General features: G+C 50.1%; 1 protein-coding gene and 1 long non-coding RNA gene across 3 annotated transcripts; one reads left to right on the top strand and one right to left on the bottom strand.

Moving 5' to 3' along the window:
• The first annotated feature begins 1,230 nt into the window (after positions 1-1,230).
• Positions 1,231-14,801, top strand: HMGCL (3-hydroxy-3-methylglutaryl-CoA lyase). Of its 2 annotated transcripts, none has more exons than XM_070404343.1 (9): positions 1,231-1,324; positions 2,605-2,688; positions 4,292-4,399; positions 5,044-5,139; positions 6,545-6,693; positions 9,593-9,656; positions 10,958-11,146; positions 12,807-12,932; positions 14,164-14,801. In XM_070404343.1, exons 1-9 carry the CDS (start codon positions 1,265-1,267, stop codon positions 14,263-14,265), a joined length of 978 nt encoding a protein of 325 aa, XP_070260444.1. In that variant the 5' UTR covers positions 1,231-1,264; the 3' UTR covers positions 14,266-14,801. The 2 variants fall into 2 exon arrangements, with proteins under 2 accessions (XP_070260444.1, XP_070260445.1); XM_070404344.1 differs by lacking the exon at positions 1,231-1,324 and adding an exon at positions 1,674-1,813.
• LOC139002994 (uncharacterized) lies at positions 6,007-10,217 on the bottom strand. The gene is made up of 3 exons (XR_011470202.1): positions 10,129-10,217; positions 8,666-9,011; positions 6,007-6,285 (listed from the first exon to the last, which is right to left on the bottom strand). It is a non-coding gene; the product is annotated as an uncharacterized lncRNA (long non-coding RNA).
• Positions 14,802-15,323: the final 522 nt, after the last annotated feature.

The raw sequence follows: 15,323 nt of genomic DNA, 5'->3' as shown, positions 1-15,323 counted from the left end.
TGGCAAATAGCAATGCTTCATCTTATTGTGAAAGGTAGTAATTATGCAAATACTATATATTAAAAAAAAGGGCCACATACTAAACCTGACACCTTGGAGAGGGAGAAGGCACGTGGCAGGCCTTACAAACTGGTGACCGAAAATAACCCATACAGGATGGTCTGAACATAAAAATTCCTAACTAAAGTGGGTCATGGTGGTTAGTCACGTCATAAGCCTGTAGCTTACGTAACAAAGGTCAGTTTGTACGTTGAGCCTATGTATTTATCGTCTTTATGTGTCTAGTATAACGTAACTTTGAAATGTCAGAGGCACAACTTCTGGCACCAAAGCACAAGACCAACAGAGCAGGAGACCACAGAGCAAGCTCCTCATTGTTACTGTCCACATACCACCCCTATGTACTGTGCATGTTAATTATTAACTATCCTGTACCCACCAATGTAAAGGAAGTGTCTTTCTGTTTTGCTTTTAATCCAATCCTAGAAATTTCCTACTGTTCTGCTTTCTTGTTAGTGTTTTTGTTTTGTTTCTTGTGCCTTTTTAAAAAAAATATATTTTATTGATTTTTTTAAAGAGAGGAAGGGAGAAGGATAGATAGTTAGAAACATCCATGAGAGAGAAACATCAATCAGCTGCTCCTGCACACCCCCTACTGGGGATGTGCCCACAACCAAGGTACATGCCCTTGACCGGAATCCGCAGGCTGATGCTCTATCCACTGAGCGAAACCGGTTAGAGCTCTAGTGCCTTCTTCATCTACCACCAATCGATTTCATATAACCCTCCTTACGGCGCCTTCTTTGATTCTAATGTATAAAGTTCCAAAACCGCAATTCTTCAGAGCATTTACTTATTCCATTGAGATTTTGCTTCCTGGCATGTCCTCAAAATTTGGCTCAAACGATGAGTTTTCTATAGACTGACCATTCTTTCATCGACATTATTAATATGTCTTCCCACACCTTCCAGACTCTAAGCCTATGAAGACAAAAGCTTTGGCTAATTTTTGTTCACCTTTACAGTCCTAGGTCTCACTTCACCGGCCAATGACAGGGAGCTTAGAAACACCCGGGAACGGGTCCGGAAGAACCGGGCCGGGAGGAATCGAGGAGGAGGGGCTGGGGGCGGGGCCAGCGTAGGGCGTCACGCGTCACCGCGTCTCTCGGAGGCCCGCCCCTCAGGCGGGCCACGCCCACCTGGAGGTGTGTAGTCACGTGGGCCCCGGGCCTCTCCCGGCCTCCGCCGGGTCAGCTGAGCCAAGATGGCGACAATGAGGGGGTCGCTGCGGCAGAGACTGGTGGGCTTGGCATCCGTCAGGGCTGTAAGTGCCCCGCCGGGGACGGGCGGCCATTCTGCACCGTGACGCTCGGGTCGGGGGCGTGGCTCGTGTCAGCTGTTCTGAGAAGTGAAGCCAGAGAGTTCCTCAGGCCAGAGTCAGGCGGACCTTGAAGTCTGAGACCCTCTGTGCACCCCAAATCCCTGCGGGTCATGAGGGAAACTGAGGCCCAGAGGGGGGCGACTTGCCGGTGCCCTAATTCCCTGCTCTAGGCGCTTTCGCGTGACCCTGACACCTTTCTCCCTCTCATTGCGCCGCGGCCTCTCCAGCTCTGGCTTGTGAAGTGTCGCCGGTCGCCCCGCTTCCGAGGGAGCAGCAGGGTCGCCCCGGCTTCGCCTACTGCGCACCTGCTGGGCGGTGGGGGTGCCCGGGCGCGGGAAGCTGGAGATGGGCCTGCGCGGGGAGCCTGGCTCTTGTTATTCCCGCTTCTAAGTGAAATAGTCCTTCTGCTCTTAATTCTAGAACAGACCAGAGGTGAGTCAAACGGTGAGAAATGTTGGTTCCGGGGCCAGTATTCTGAAGATGGATCCGTTCCTTCAGATTTGCCCCTCTGGGGGGGTTTCTCCCCACTTCGTGGGTTTATTTGGTTTCATTATGCAACATCCACAGTTAGTCACACAGGCAGAAAGGAACAAGAGGAGTGTAAGTTAGGTGTTTACATCTGTTCAAGTATTACAATAACTAGAGGCCCGATGCACGAAATTCGTGCAAGAGTAGCCCTTCCTTCCCCCAGCTACTTCACCGGCTTCCCCAGACCAGGCTTCCCTCGAAGCCCCAGCTTCTTCCAGAAGGTCGTCCCGAAGGACGTCCCGTCTAATTAGCATATTAAGCTTTTATTATTGTAGATGAGTTCGAAGCCCTGGTGGGTGGCTCAGTTGGTTAGAGGCGTCCGATAAGCCAAGGTTGCAGGCCCTGGGCAGGTCTGGGCACGTACAGGAATCAACCAGTGCATGAATGAGTTGGAGCAACAAGTCAGTGTCTTTGTCTCTTTCTACAAGCCAGTTAAAATCTTTTTTTAATAAGTAAATAATGAGTTCCACAAATTTACCCAAAAAAGTATGGTAAAACACCACTCTAACATATTGCACAGTAAGCCCCATTAGTCACCGTGGGAAAAATCAAAGTGCTTTCATTCCTTCCCAACTGGGGGGGTGGTCACATCGCCTCTTCCTCGTGTGTGAGTGTGTGTGTGTGCGCGCGCACCCCCTGGGGAACTGTGACCATCTGTTCCTGTTTTACTTTTTGTTTATCCTTTTAAACCAAAGGTCAGCACCTCATCTGTGAGTACGTTCCCAAAGCGGGTGAAAATTGTGGAAGTTGGTCCCCGAGATGGACTACAAAATGAGAAGGTAAAGTTGGAAATCAACCACAAGAGTTGTTTCTGAGCGTTGAGAGTTCGTGTGGTAGGGTAGGTGCAGCAGGGATGGACTGACAGAGCTATCGATGCAAGACACGATCACCAGCCTCGGGCTTGGTGGGGAGAACGGCAGGCTCCTGTGCCGGCTAAACAATCTACGATGGCGATGCAACCGGTGTGGTAGCCCCAGGTCCATTTCAAGGCCCAGTGGGGTGGGGTGGACGATGAGTGCTGGGGGAGTGTAGTGTGAGGGCGAGGGCGTGCCTTAGATCCAGCAATTCCTTGTAGGAGGATTTATCCAAAGGAAGTCATGAAGGCCACACGCAAAGATTTAACCTTGGGGATGTTCCTTACAACCTGAAGAAAATTGGAGTAGTGCTGTCCAGTAGAACTTCCTGTAAGATAGAAATGTTCCAGAGCTGTCCCATGTGGTAGCCACTAGACAAACACATGTGGCTATTGACCACTTGAAATGTGACTAGCATGAATTTTTATTTTCATGTCACTTAAACTTAAATTTATATAACCGTGTATCTAATATACTGGACTGCACAGATCTAGAAAGTTACATATCTGGGAGGTGTTAAGGGTGGTTTCCTTTCTTTTCTTTCTTTCTTTTTTTGGCATGTGTTTTCAAAACTATCATGTATTAACTATTTTTTCATTAAGAAAGCTTTTTTTTTTTAAGTAGACCAGACTAATTTTAATGTTGAGCATGTGCTAGAAACAAAAACTATAAGTCCCATGAGGGCAGAATCATGTCTGTCTGCTCATTGCAGTACTGCCTACCACCTAGCACAATCCCTGGAATATGAAGCGCTCTCAGAATTATCTGTGGAATAGATTACACTAAAGCAGTGCAAGAGAAATCGTGGGGGAGGGTATGGAGGGACCTGAAATCCTTAGGATTTTTTACCTGGTCCTGTAGTCACTAGGGAGCCACGGAAGGCTTTTGAGTGGCAGAGTGAGACAGTGGAAAGTGTTCTAGGGTGATTCCTGTGGGATGAACTGGTGGAGTGAGACCAGGCCATAATATACATGGGATGATGGACTAATGGTATTAGATTTGGGAAAAGGGACCTATAGAAGCTGCTTAGCAACTAGACATGGTGGGGGAGGGAGAGAAACAGTAGGCTGACCATGTGAGGATGAGATCAGGTGCCACTTGGGAGATGGAAAAGGAGGATGTAATACTTTGGGGGCCCCATCTCATAAGAACCAGAAGGTTAGTCATCTCTGCCCTTTCAGGCCAGAGTACATTGCTCTCCGTTTGTTTATGATGGGGTAATTAATTAACAAACTTTCAGTTAAGAAAAAGCCTGTATGGCAGAAAAATATGGCTTCCATGTAAGTATTAATGCCATTTCAGATGATAAGCTGCCTCCACTGCAAAATGCTATCTGTAGAATTTGAAGACACTTTGTACCTTATCTGTTGGTGAGGATTACATGTGAATTCATATTAGTGTTTAAAAGTTGAGATAGTGAAGTGTTTGCTGTAGCAAAAACTTTGAACTAATAGGCACTGCTTTCTGAGGCCATTTTCTTCCTAACTTTGCTGAGCTGTCTTTTCTAGTGTTTGTCTTTCCATTACAGAATATTGTCCCTACTCCAGTGAAAATCAAGATGATAGACATGCTTTCTGAAGCAGGACTCCCCGTTATAGAAGCCACCAGCTTTGTGTCTCCCAAGTGGGTTCCTCAGGTGAGTCCCCGCCCTCAGTGAGAGATTTTCAGATGAGAGGGATGGAAAGGTTTGTAGTTGCCCTGGAAGAGGAATTAGAAGTCAGGAACATAGGTTTCCTGGTCTCTGGCTTTCAGAGGTCTGTAACACGGGAGGCAGGAGGCTTGGATTCAGTCTGGACTCTGCCCCGGAATTGCTTGGTGACCTTGCTAAGGCCATCCCTCTACAGGTTGAAGGTGACCTCTTCTGGCCCTGGAAAGCTAGAATTTCTAGGCCTGGCCGGTGGATTCTGCCTGCTTCACAGAGGTAGTCGTGGGGAGAAAGGTCCTGTCCCAGCTGATGGGATAACACAGAGGAGCTGAGCCCAGTGCCCGGCTTGGAGTGTGTTCTCAGTAATGGCGGCTAGTGTTGTTACTGTGGTCACTGCTCTGTACAGCTGACAGTATTAGCCATATGGAGGACTTGGGGCCATTGCCCACACCCAGGGGCCTCCTGGCCCATCAGCAGTCACACAAATAATAAAGGCCTTGGGGAGACTCAGCTCTGCAGAAGGACTCATTCTCCAAGGGCCTGGAGAACAGGGATCTTGTGATAAAATGGTTTTGTGTACCTGAGCTCTCGGCCTGCCCTTGCTGATGACTCTGCCATGTCTCCTTTGGTTCCAGATGGCTGACCACATCGAAGTCTTGAAGGGCATCCAGAAGTTTCCTGGCATCAACTACCCAGTCCTGACCCCAAATTTCAAAGGCTATCAGGCAGCGGTAAGCTTGTTGGTGGGGCCCCAGAAATGAGATGGATGGCACTGGTCCCTGCCTTGTCCCTGGGCCTCAGTCCCTGTCCTGGGACATCTGTCTGAGGGCTGTCTCCAGTGGTGGTGAGCACAGTCAGACAGACGAGGCAGTCCTGGCCTTGCCACTCCCAGTTCTGTGGTCTTGACAGGCCTCAGGTTCCGCCTATAAAATAGGCTTTGTGATAGGGTAACATTGTGAAGATTTCAGAAGATAAAATGGACATGAATTTCTTAGCAAGAGCCTGGTGGAAGATAAGTGCTTAATCAATGGCAGTTTTGTTGCTCTTACCCATTTCCTCTTTAGAGAAAGGTAAGCAAGCACTCCATAGAGCTTCATCAGTAGTTGCTAGAATCTGCCAACTTTCTTATAACTTTAGATGAGAACATCATTGGAGATATTGATGCCAAATTGAGGCAAAAAGCTTCTTTTAGGAGTGACTGACTTCCAGAGTGGTCATAGCAGGTCCCCGAGGGAAGGCCAAGGTTTCTTTCTTATTGAGGTACTAGAGGCCCGGTGCACAAAATTCATGCACTCAGGCGGGGGAGTGGAACTGATCAGGGCCGGGGAGCGACATGCAAGGCTGACCAGCTGAGAAGGGACTGCAGGAGGGCTCCAGGGCGTGTCTGGCCTGTCTCGCTTAGTCCCAATCTGCCGGACCCCAGCAGCAAGCTAATCTACCAGTTAGAGTGTCTGCCCACTGGTGGTCAGTGCACATCATAGCGAGCAGTTGAGCAGCCTTAGCATATCATTAGCATATTATGCTTTGATTGGTTGAATGGACACCTGGACATTTAGCATATTAGGCTTTTATTATATAAGATAATTCACTGTATTAATTCTCCAGGCTTGCCATAACAAAATACCAAAAATTAGGTGGCTGAAAATCACAAAAATGTATCTTCTCACAGTTCTGGAGGCTAGAAGTCTGAAGTCAAGGTGTCGGCAGGGTTGGTTTCTTCTGAGGGCTCTGGGGTGGATTGTTCCATGCTCTCTTCTAGTTTCTGGTGACTGCCAGCAATCGTTGACATCCTTGGCTTGTAGGTGCATCGCTCCAATCTCTGCCTCCATTTTCACTGGCCTTCCCCTCATGTCTCTCTGTCTTCACATGGCCGCTGTCTTATAAGGACACCAGTCATATTAGAGAGGAACCAATATGGCCTCATCTTAATAAATTATATCTACAATGACCCTGTTTCCAGATAAGAACACATGTTGAGGTACTGGGGTTTAGGATTTCAACATACCTTTTTTTGGGAGACACAATTCAATCCATAACATTCATATATCATAAAATTCACGTTAAGACAAGGGTTTTGCCACTCTAGGGTTCCTTGAAGAGGAAAATGCTAAAAGGAATTTCCCTGGCTGTTGGCAGGTGGCTGCTGGAGCGAAGGAAGTGAGCATCTTCGGAGCTGCCTCCGAGCTCTTCACCAGGAAGAACATCAACTGCTCCATAGATGAAAGTTTGCAGCGGTTTGACCAAGTCTTGAAGGCAGCTCAGGCAGCCGGTATCCCTGTGCGGGGGTGAGTCAGACCACCTCGGTGCTGCCTGTCTTTTCCTCAGTACCATTCTGGCCAGTACCAGACTCTGACCCAAGTGACCCTCCCCCACAACTCATCCTGTGGGCAGACAGCCTAAGCCCCACACCGTGACATCCTTTCCCAAGTAGATGTGGTCACAAGAAATCCTAGCAAGCGCTTTCTCCAAACCTGGTCTTTGGGTCAGTTCACCAGAGGAAATCTAGTAGGACAGGACTAGACCCGTTTTGTGGAGGTCAGTTTACTCTTGGCTACACCACCAACGCTTCACACGTTCCCAAAGAATCCCCTAGGCCTCTTAAGCCTCCAGACCACATCTGTAAGAGCAGCAGTGCCAGGAATCGTCATATGTAACTTCACAACTGGCCAGCAAGGAGGGGACTGGCCCCACTTACAGATGACAAGACAGGCTCAGGAAGGATGAAGAGTCTGCTGTAAGGTCACACAGCTGTCCAAATCGCAGCCAGAGTGCTTTCAAAAGTGCACATCTGGCCGTGGTCGGGTGGCTCAGTTGGCTGGAGCTTTGTCCCATGCACCAATAAAGGTTGTGGGTTCGATTGCTAGTTGGGGGAATATGGGAGGTAACTGATCAGTGTTTCTCACATCTCTCTTTACCCCCCTTCCCCCTCTCTCTAAAAATCAATAAAAACACCCTTGATTTAAAAAAAAAAAAATGCACATCTGACCACATCACTTCCTGGTTAGACACCTTACAGTGACTCCCAACTCCACTTGGCTCACAAGACCCTGTGTGAGTCAGCCTCTGCTCTCCGAGCAGCCTCCTTGGTCACTGCTCCCTTCCTGCCCAACTGGAACGTCTTTCCATTGTCACCTGTTCCTTGCCTCTGGGCCTTTACACACACTTCCCATAGTCTCAGCACTCTCTTCCTCCTGTATCCTAATTGTCAGGACTAACTCCTGTTCACCCTTCAGGGCCCCTCACGGATGCCAGTTTCTCCAAGAAGCTTTCTCTGCCCCTTACCTGGAGGTAGTGCTCCTCCTCTGGGCTCCCATAGTCCCTTAGACATCCTCTAACATAACACTTGGCTACTTGTTAAATCATCTCCTGCCTCCCACCCCGCTAGACTGAACCCACACTTCTCTCTGTCCAGGTGTGCCCCTCTCCCAACTCAAGGCCCAGCACACAGTAGGTGCTCAGGAACCAATGGGCAGATGGATGGATGGATGGGGAAGCAGGGGCTTGTCAGGTCTGCCTGCACCCAAGCCCACTGCTCTTTTCTCAGTATCTCTCTTTTCCCTGCTCAGCAACGATTGGGAAATAAGGGGGAGAATTTATTTATTTATTTATTTTTAAAAATATATTTTATTGATTTTTTACAGAGAGGAAGGGAGAGAGATAGAGAGTTAGAAACATGGATGAGAGAGAAACATCAATCAGCTGCCTCCTGCACATCTCCTCCTGGGGATGTGCCCACAACCCAGGTACATGCCCTTGACCGGAATCGAACCTGGGACCCTTCAGTCCGCAGGCCGATGCTCTATCCACTAAGCCAAACCGGTTTCGGCGAGGGGGAGAATTTAAATGGAAAACTATATTGAGCCCTGGCCAAGTGGCTCAGTTGTTTGAAGTGTCATCCCCTACACCAAAAGATTGTGGGTTCAATTTCCAGTCAGGCCACATACCCAGGTTGTGGGTTCGATTCCGGATCAGGGTGTGTAGGGGAGGCAACTGATCAATGTTTCGCTGTCACATAAATGTTTTCTCTGTCTCCCCCAAAATCAGTAAAAAACGTATCCTCTGATGAGAATTTTAAAAAACAGAAAAGAAAAATATACTGAGATCTTTGAGGCTGAAGTTATTTAACCACGAAATATTCGTTATGCCTCTGAACATGCAGAATAGTTTTGTAGACTCTAAAAGGTTTTCGTGGAGCCCCTGGCCCAATGGTGTGGGTGGAAATAGGAGCCACCTCCATCCAAGACCCAAACTTCTTACCGTAGTTCACATGACCGTGTAATGAAGCCCATGCCCAACTCTCCAACCTCATGTCCTACTTCTTTGCCTCTTGCTCTCCGTGCCTCAGCTGTTCCTTTGTTCCGTGTCTTGAACACACCTGCTCTGCCAACTCAGGGCGTCTGCACTGGGTCCTCTCTGCCGGGAATGCTCTCCCTGTGGCCGTCCCCGTCTCCCAGCTGCAGCGTCCTGTCTTCCCAGAGGTCTTCCCAAGGCACCCAGCCACTGTTGGCCTCTTCTGTTTGCTCCTGGCGCATTCCCGGTCCTTTCCTTCGTAGCACGTCACTTTCTGAGATGATTTCGTTGATTGTCCTTAATCAGCTATCTCCTGGATTTGAAATAAGCACTGTGAGGGTGGGTCCTTGTCAGTCTGGCTCACTGAGCTTCCCTAGTGCCTGGCCCATAGTGGGCAACTCGGTAAATATCAGTTGAATAATTGAGTGAATGAATTGTCTGGCAGCTCTCCAGAGCAGGCCAGCCAGCTCTTATCCCTGCCTTTGGGTTCATGGGTCCCTGGTCCCCTCCGATGCGTATGGGCCCCAGCTACTCTGGCCCATGCTCTGCTTTACCCCACCTCTGTACGGCTCAGGTGCCTGCTCATAGTGCCTTCTCCAGCTCCTCCTTCCTGCTGGTCTCTGGCTGCCTCTGCAGAACCTATGCCACCCACCCCTGCTTCCTGAACTGCAGGCCTGTTAGTCCCGCCCTTCCCTGCAGTGGCTCTCCACTGCCCCCAAGGCACTAAGTGGCACAACCTTCATTGAATTAGCCTTTCCAGGCACTTGGCCTCCTGCCCAGGTTCAGGTTTTGATTTGCGGCTAAACAGGAATGTGTGTCAGACAGCCCCCCTGCCTCAGCCCTGCTGACCAAAGAAGCCAGGGGCATTGACACCATTCCCCTGTCTTCCCACAGATACGTCTCCTGTGTGCTTGGATGCCCCTATGAAGGGAAGATCTCCCCAGCCAAAGTAGCTGAGGTGTGTGTGAGTGTCAGGGTGGGGGGTTGTGAGGTTGGCTTCCTTGCCTGCCCCTGAGTGCATAGGTTCCCCTCGCCACCCTTTCCTGATGGGCCACTCATTCCTTGTTAACACCCCTGCCCTCCCCGCAGAGTAAAATGCCTCCAACTGAGTTTCCAGTCTGGTTAGTGGACAGGCAATAATTGAGGTGATAATCCTTTTTGGAGAGGACCCCCCCCCCCCCCCCCCCCCCCCCGCCCCAGGGTTCTTGCAGTGCCTTGTCTTGGTCAGAGAGGCCACTTCACATCCTCTGAGCAGCAACCAAGTCAGCCCTGAGGATACAGTGTGGAAACTGAGTTTGAGCGTGAGCGACACAAGAACTCATGGTATTTAGTCCTCAAAACCACGCTGCAAATTCGGTATTGTTGTTGAGACTAACTTGCCATGCAGGTTGCCAATGGTGCCACCGGGTCTCCACCCCCATCTTGTTTACCTCCAAAGCCCGCTTGCTCTTCCCCAAAACCAGGTAGCATCCAAAAATGAGGAATGGTCATTGTGGCATCCGGGATTGAGAGTGACTGCTGTGCTCCACGGCTCAGCCTCCTGTTGCCACTGTTTTCAGAAGCAGAAACTGAAGCTCGGGAAAGTTAGTCCCCGGCCAAGATCCCTCGGCTAGTGAGCGCAGAGCTGCCATTTTAACCCAGCGTCGGCTCACTCCAGAGCCGCTCCTCCGCTCTGCCCCCGCCGGCTGCGGGCTGCTGTCCCTCCTCACCGTTTCCTTTGTGCCGCAGACCATTGTTGAGTGTTGGCCCCGCCACATCCTTCCTCCGCCTTCTCAGCTGCACGGTGTAGGGAAGCATCTCCTTGGGCCGGGCTTACACTGCTCTGGTTTTGCAGTGATTTTAGGGGTTTGTAAACAGGCTTCTAAACATTTAAATAGTTACGTACTTCTGTTAAAAATATAAAGCTGGCACCTCTGACGCCTGATTTCACAGACCTTCCCACCAAGGATAAGACTACAGAAAGGGGTCAGTTTTACTGGGTCTGCCACAGTGTATGAAGACGGTAAGGGAAGGACTGGAGTTTGAGACCTGGGTGGGAGGAAAGCACAGGGGTCGGAGCCCAGAGCCTGCCCCTGACATCCGGTGTCCTGACGAGAAGAATGAGGAATATCATTCCACTCAAAGTTGTAAGGAGCCTGTGATCGGTTGGTTTAGTGCTCAGACATGGAGGTGTTCTGGACAGGCCAAGGACCCGTTTCGGAGCCTTGGACCCTTGGCTGGGGAATCTGATGTCCTCCATGTGCCTGTTTGTTTTCCCAGGTCAGCAAGAAGATGTACTCAATGGGCTGCTATGAGATCTCCCTGGGGGACACCATCGGCGTGGGCACCCCTGGGATCATGAAGGATATGCTGTCTGCTGTCATGCACGAGGTGCCCGTGTCTGCCCTGGCTGTCCATTGTCATGACACCTATGGCCAGGCCCTGGCCAACACCTTGATGGCCCTGCAGGTAATACAGGCATGTCCCGGGAGAAAGGCATGTGTCCATTCCCCCAAAGGACGTGGCGGCAGGACACCTGTGTTTCATCTGTGCTTTCAGCAAGCCTTCACTGTGCTAAATGCTGGTACCTGTGTGACAGGGCCTGGGCTCACTATGATGGACATAGACATGTGACCCTGCCCCAAAAGTTCTTATGTCTGTGTGTTAGGGGCGACAGTGCAGGAGTTAGGGGATAATCCTCATGCATTATGACAAATGCTCGAAGGAAGCACAGGCTGAGGAAGGTCCCCACCCCAGCGGGGAGGTCAGAGAGGATTTGCCAGAAAAGGCCTAAGCGAGGCTTGAAGGACCTGACGAAGTTCAGCAGTTGAACAGGGAGCAGAGGTGGCTGGGCAGCACTGCATTGTGAGACTGAGGGAGGGTTCGGGGAGGACTACTGGGCCCTGGTCCTGGATGACATGCGGGTTTGAGTGTGCGAGCGCCTCTGTGGGAGTAGCAGGCAAGGAGCCAGGCAGTGGGGAGGTAGGCAGAGGTCAGAGGGAGAGCCTTAATGCTGCTTCCCAGAGATTGGACTGAAACTTCAGGTTGGGTTTCCCTTGAGGCTTGCTTCTTGTGGGCTGGTCCTGTATGAGGAGTCCATGGCCTGGCTGCCCATTAGAAGGAACGTTCTCAGTGTCTGACCATAGGCTACCTTGCTGGAGCATTAGTCTCATTCTACCCTGCTGTCTTTAGGAGAGGCTCATGTCTCAGGTGACTCTATTACTTTCTGGGTCTATTTTCTCAGAGTTGTGGTTGTCAAGGTTGTTAACACATTTCGTACCGCTCAGGAGTTTTCTCGTGTTTCGTGCACCATCTGTTAAGGACCACTCACGAGTGTTCTCGTTTTTCACGCCCATGGAAAAAGGAGCGAATCTAGATACTTATGTAAATTTTGTTTGGTCCCTCTTCATAGAGGAAAATGTTTTACGCAGTACCATACGTTAAAAAAGTACTAGGAATTTTGTTTGTTTGTTTTTGTAAATAAAAATGTTATAATTATTGAAAAACAACACCTAAAGTGCATTATGACGATTTAAATAACGTGCAGTTTGCCCAGAAACGTGCGGTCCCTGGCGTATGTCTTAGAGATTTCTATGCGGTACGCAATGTGTTAAGGTCTGTTAGAAGTTTAAGGAGGAGAAAGGGAACAGTCATCTAAGAGAGTAGGAGATGACTGACCTGGGGAAATGGCCTGGGTCCCTGGGGTTAGAGAGCAGCCTTGTGAGGGAGGGTGCATAAATGAATCACAGTAAACAACAGGGATCTGAAATCCCTTCAGTGGAAGGCGGTGACTTGAGGTCCATGATCAGGAAGGGCCTCTCTGAGGAAGTGACTTGTAGGCTGAGGCCTTAAGGGTAAGAGGGAACCTTGAAACTATTGAAGGAACTGAGTGGGGATGTTCCTGGCAGAGGAAACAGTATACACCAAAAAGCCTCACACTGGCCCGGAGCTAAAAAGAGGAACACTCTCTCTTTCAGTGGGATTTCCACTTTAACAGAATCATAAACCAAAGGAATGAATAACTTGCAGTGGAATTTCAGGCAGCAGACAGTTGGGAGGTTTATAAGGACCCGCTTTGTCGGCTTTGGCCCCCACGGTGACAGCCTTGTCACCATCCTTTCATCTCCAGATGGGAGTGAGCGTCGTGGACTCTTCTGTGGCAGGACTTGGAGGCTGTCCCTATGCACAGGGGGCATCGGGAAACTTGGCCACCGAGGACCTGGTCTACATGCTGGAGGGCTTGGGCATTCACACGGTAAGCTTGTCTGCCCCTGCGGCCACAGCCCTGAACTAACCAGGGGACAGAAGCTGATGGGCTTGTTTAGTTGTTTTTTGGGGGCCAGTGGAAGAGGGAAGGAGGAGCAGTTAAGAGGGGAAGGATGCCAGGGGATTATTGTGTACTTTTGAGATAGCAGAGTGTGGGTGATCCAGGCCCAGAGAAGGCCAGGCTCTCCGTATGAGTTTGACAGTTTGGTTTAAGGAGGCACCAGGGTGTAAGGAAAGAGCCCCCCAAAAGGGTCAGGTGTGTGACATGAAATGAGTCAGTTGTCTCTAGACCTTTGTTTTGTTCTCTGTAGAAGGAGGCAGTGGAATTAGCCCCCAGGGCTCTGTCAGTAAGGGCAGCCAGTGTGAACCGGAAGCACAGCAGCTGTGCTTTGGGATCAGATCGTCCTGGGTTTAAAACCTTGTCCTGCCACTCACAGGCTGTGTGACTGACAAATGACTTCACCTCTCTGAGCCTACAAAATGGGAATAATAATAGCATCTATCTTGTAGGGCCGAGATGAACTACGAAAACGTAGAATGCTTAGCCCAGAACTGAGCACATAGTACACATCAGTAAATAGGAGCTATTGCTATGAACAGGTTTTCTGGAGTCGCCCTTTCAGGAGGTGTTTTTACTCCCTCTGCCTCAGTTCATTGCTTCAGTATGTACCTTTGACCACTGTGGGCCAGGCCCTGTGCTAGGCCCTGGAGATGGAGTACTGAACAAGACCGACATAGATTCCTATTCTGGTGGTGGCATGACACAGATTGAGGCATCCTATACAAGGAGAGTCGGGGGATGGGGGGGGGGGGGGGAGGGGGGAGGCGATGCCAGAAGGACATGACCTCACAGGCAGCTAGCTGGTGTCCATCATTAGAGGAACAAGAGCCTGTCTTCACCTTTACTTTTTCTTTTCATTTAAAAAAAATTTTTTTAGAGAGGAAGAGAGAGGGAGAGAGAGAGAGAGAAAGAAACATTGATTGGTTGCCTCCCACACACACCCCAATGGGGGATTGAACCTGCAGCCCGGGCATGCGCCCTGACTGGGACTGAAACCCACCACCTCTTGGTGTACGGAAGGATGCTCCAACCAACTGAGCCACACCGGCCAGGGCCACCTTTATTTTTTCAGTATCAGAGTTATCTGTCCAATGTGATGTTTCCCTGGGTATTGAGGGCATATCATGACTTACTGCATCTTCCAACTTGTTTCTCAAAGGGCGTGAACTTCCAGAAGCTCCTGGAAGCTGGGGCCTTTATCTGTCAAGCCCTTAACAGAAAAACCAGCTCCAAAGTGGCCCAGGCTACTTGTAAACTGTGAGCCCCTTGCTCACCTGAAGCTCTAGGGACTGCGGGAATAGGGGCACGTCTGATGATTCACTGATGGACACACGGAAATGGGAATGACCAGAACAGGAACAGGCACCTCACCACCAGGACACCTAAGTATGACTGAGAGGCCTCCCTTCACCATGGACCTAGGAGTTGAGGGCACTTGGGAACCCAGGTCCCTGCTTGGGTTGATCCCCAAGTCTTACCTCTGGGTGACATCTGCCAGGTGGCTACACAGCGCAGCCCTGCCATGGCCTTGGTGCCATTGCTCTCTGACTTTGTAGGGCAAAAGGCATGGACGGTTTTCCCTGAGCTGGCAGAGGGCATTTGCTGAAGGGATGAGGACTGAGCTTCTGCATTGGCCACCTGACAACTTAGCCCCTCTGGAAAACCTCCACTCTGAACATGGTTTTTGAAAACAGCTATGTAATTAAAGGTTTAATGACATGGAACCATTCCAGTGCTCTGTGGATGTGTGTATACGAGAGCAGAGGAATAAAACATCTTTATTCACAGAGGGGGAAATGCAGACTAATCTTTGGATTTTTCTCCGTTTCTCCACCTGAGCCCCAAAAGCAGCGACTGGGAATTGGTGGTTTGGGGCTTACTCTGGGCTCTGACGGGGCTGTTGCACAAGCTCCCCCAGGCAGCAGTGGCCGTTGCTCCTCTGGGTCTGGGCTAGAGCAGCCTGGGTCCCTTAGTTCCTCGTGCCTCAGGCTCTGCCGGTCGCCGTCCTTGGCAGGCCAGAGCTTTCCAGGTTTGGGGAAACACTTGTGCATTTCTTTCTTTGCTCGGGTTATCACTAGTATGCCATGCCTTTATACACATCATTCCCTAGCCCTACCTTTATCTTAAACAGAAACAACCGTTTTTAACGCACTGGGAAGCAGGTGACGACGAACCATTCCCAGCAGTGGGCGCTTAGCCCTCCTTCAGTTTCAGGGTCCCTCCAGGTTAGTGGGTTTTCCAACTAGACTTCCCTTCGACCAGCGCCGGGGCCCCTTCTTGCCTTTGTTCTAGCGGCTGTCTCCACACAACCGAAGAAAG

Source organism: Myotis yumanensis, unplaced genomic scaffold, assembly GCF_028538775.1.
Source record: "Myotis yumanensis isolate MYYU_CA2020_CCGP unplaced genomic scaffold, mMyoYum1.0.hap1 SCAF_2, whole genome shotgun sequence".
Taxonomy (NCBI): Eukaryota; Metazoa; Chordata; class Mammalia; order Chiroptera; family Vespertilionidae; genus Myotis; species Myotis yumanensis.
This window is presented reverse-complemented; position numbering and strand designations above follow the sequence as displayed.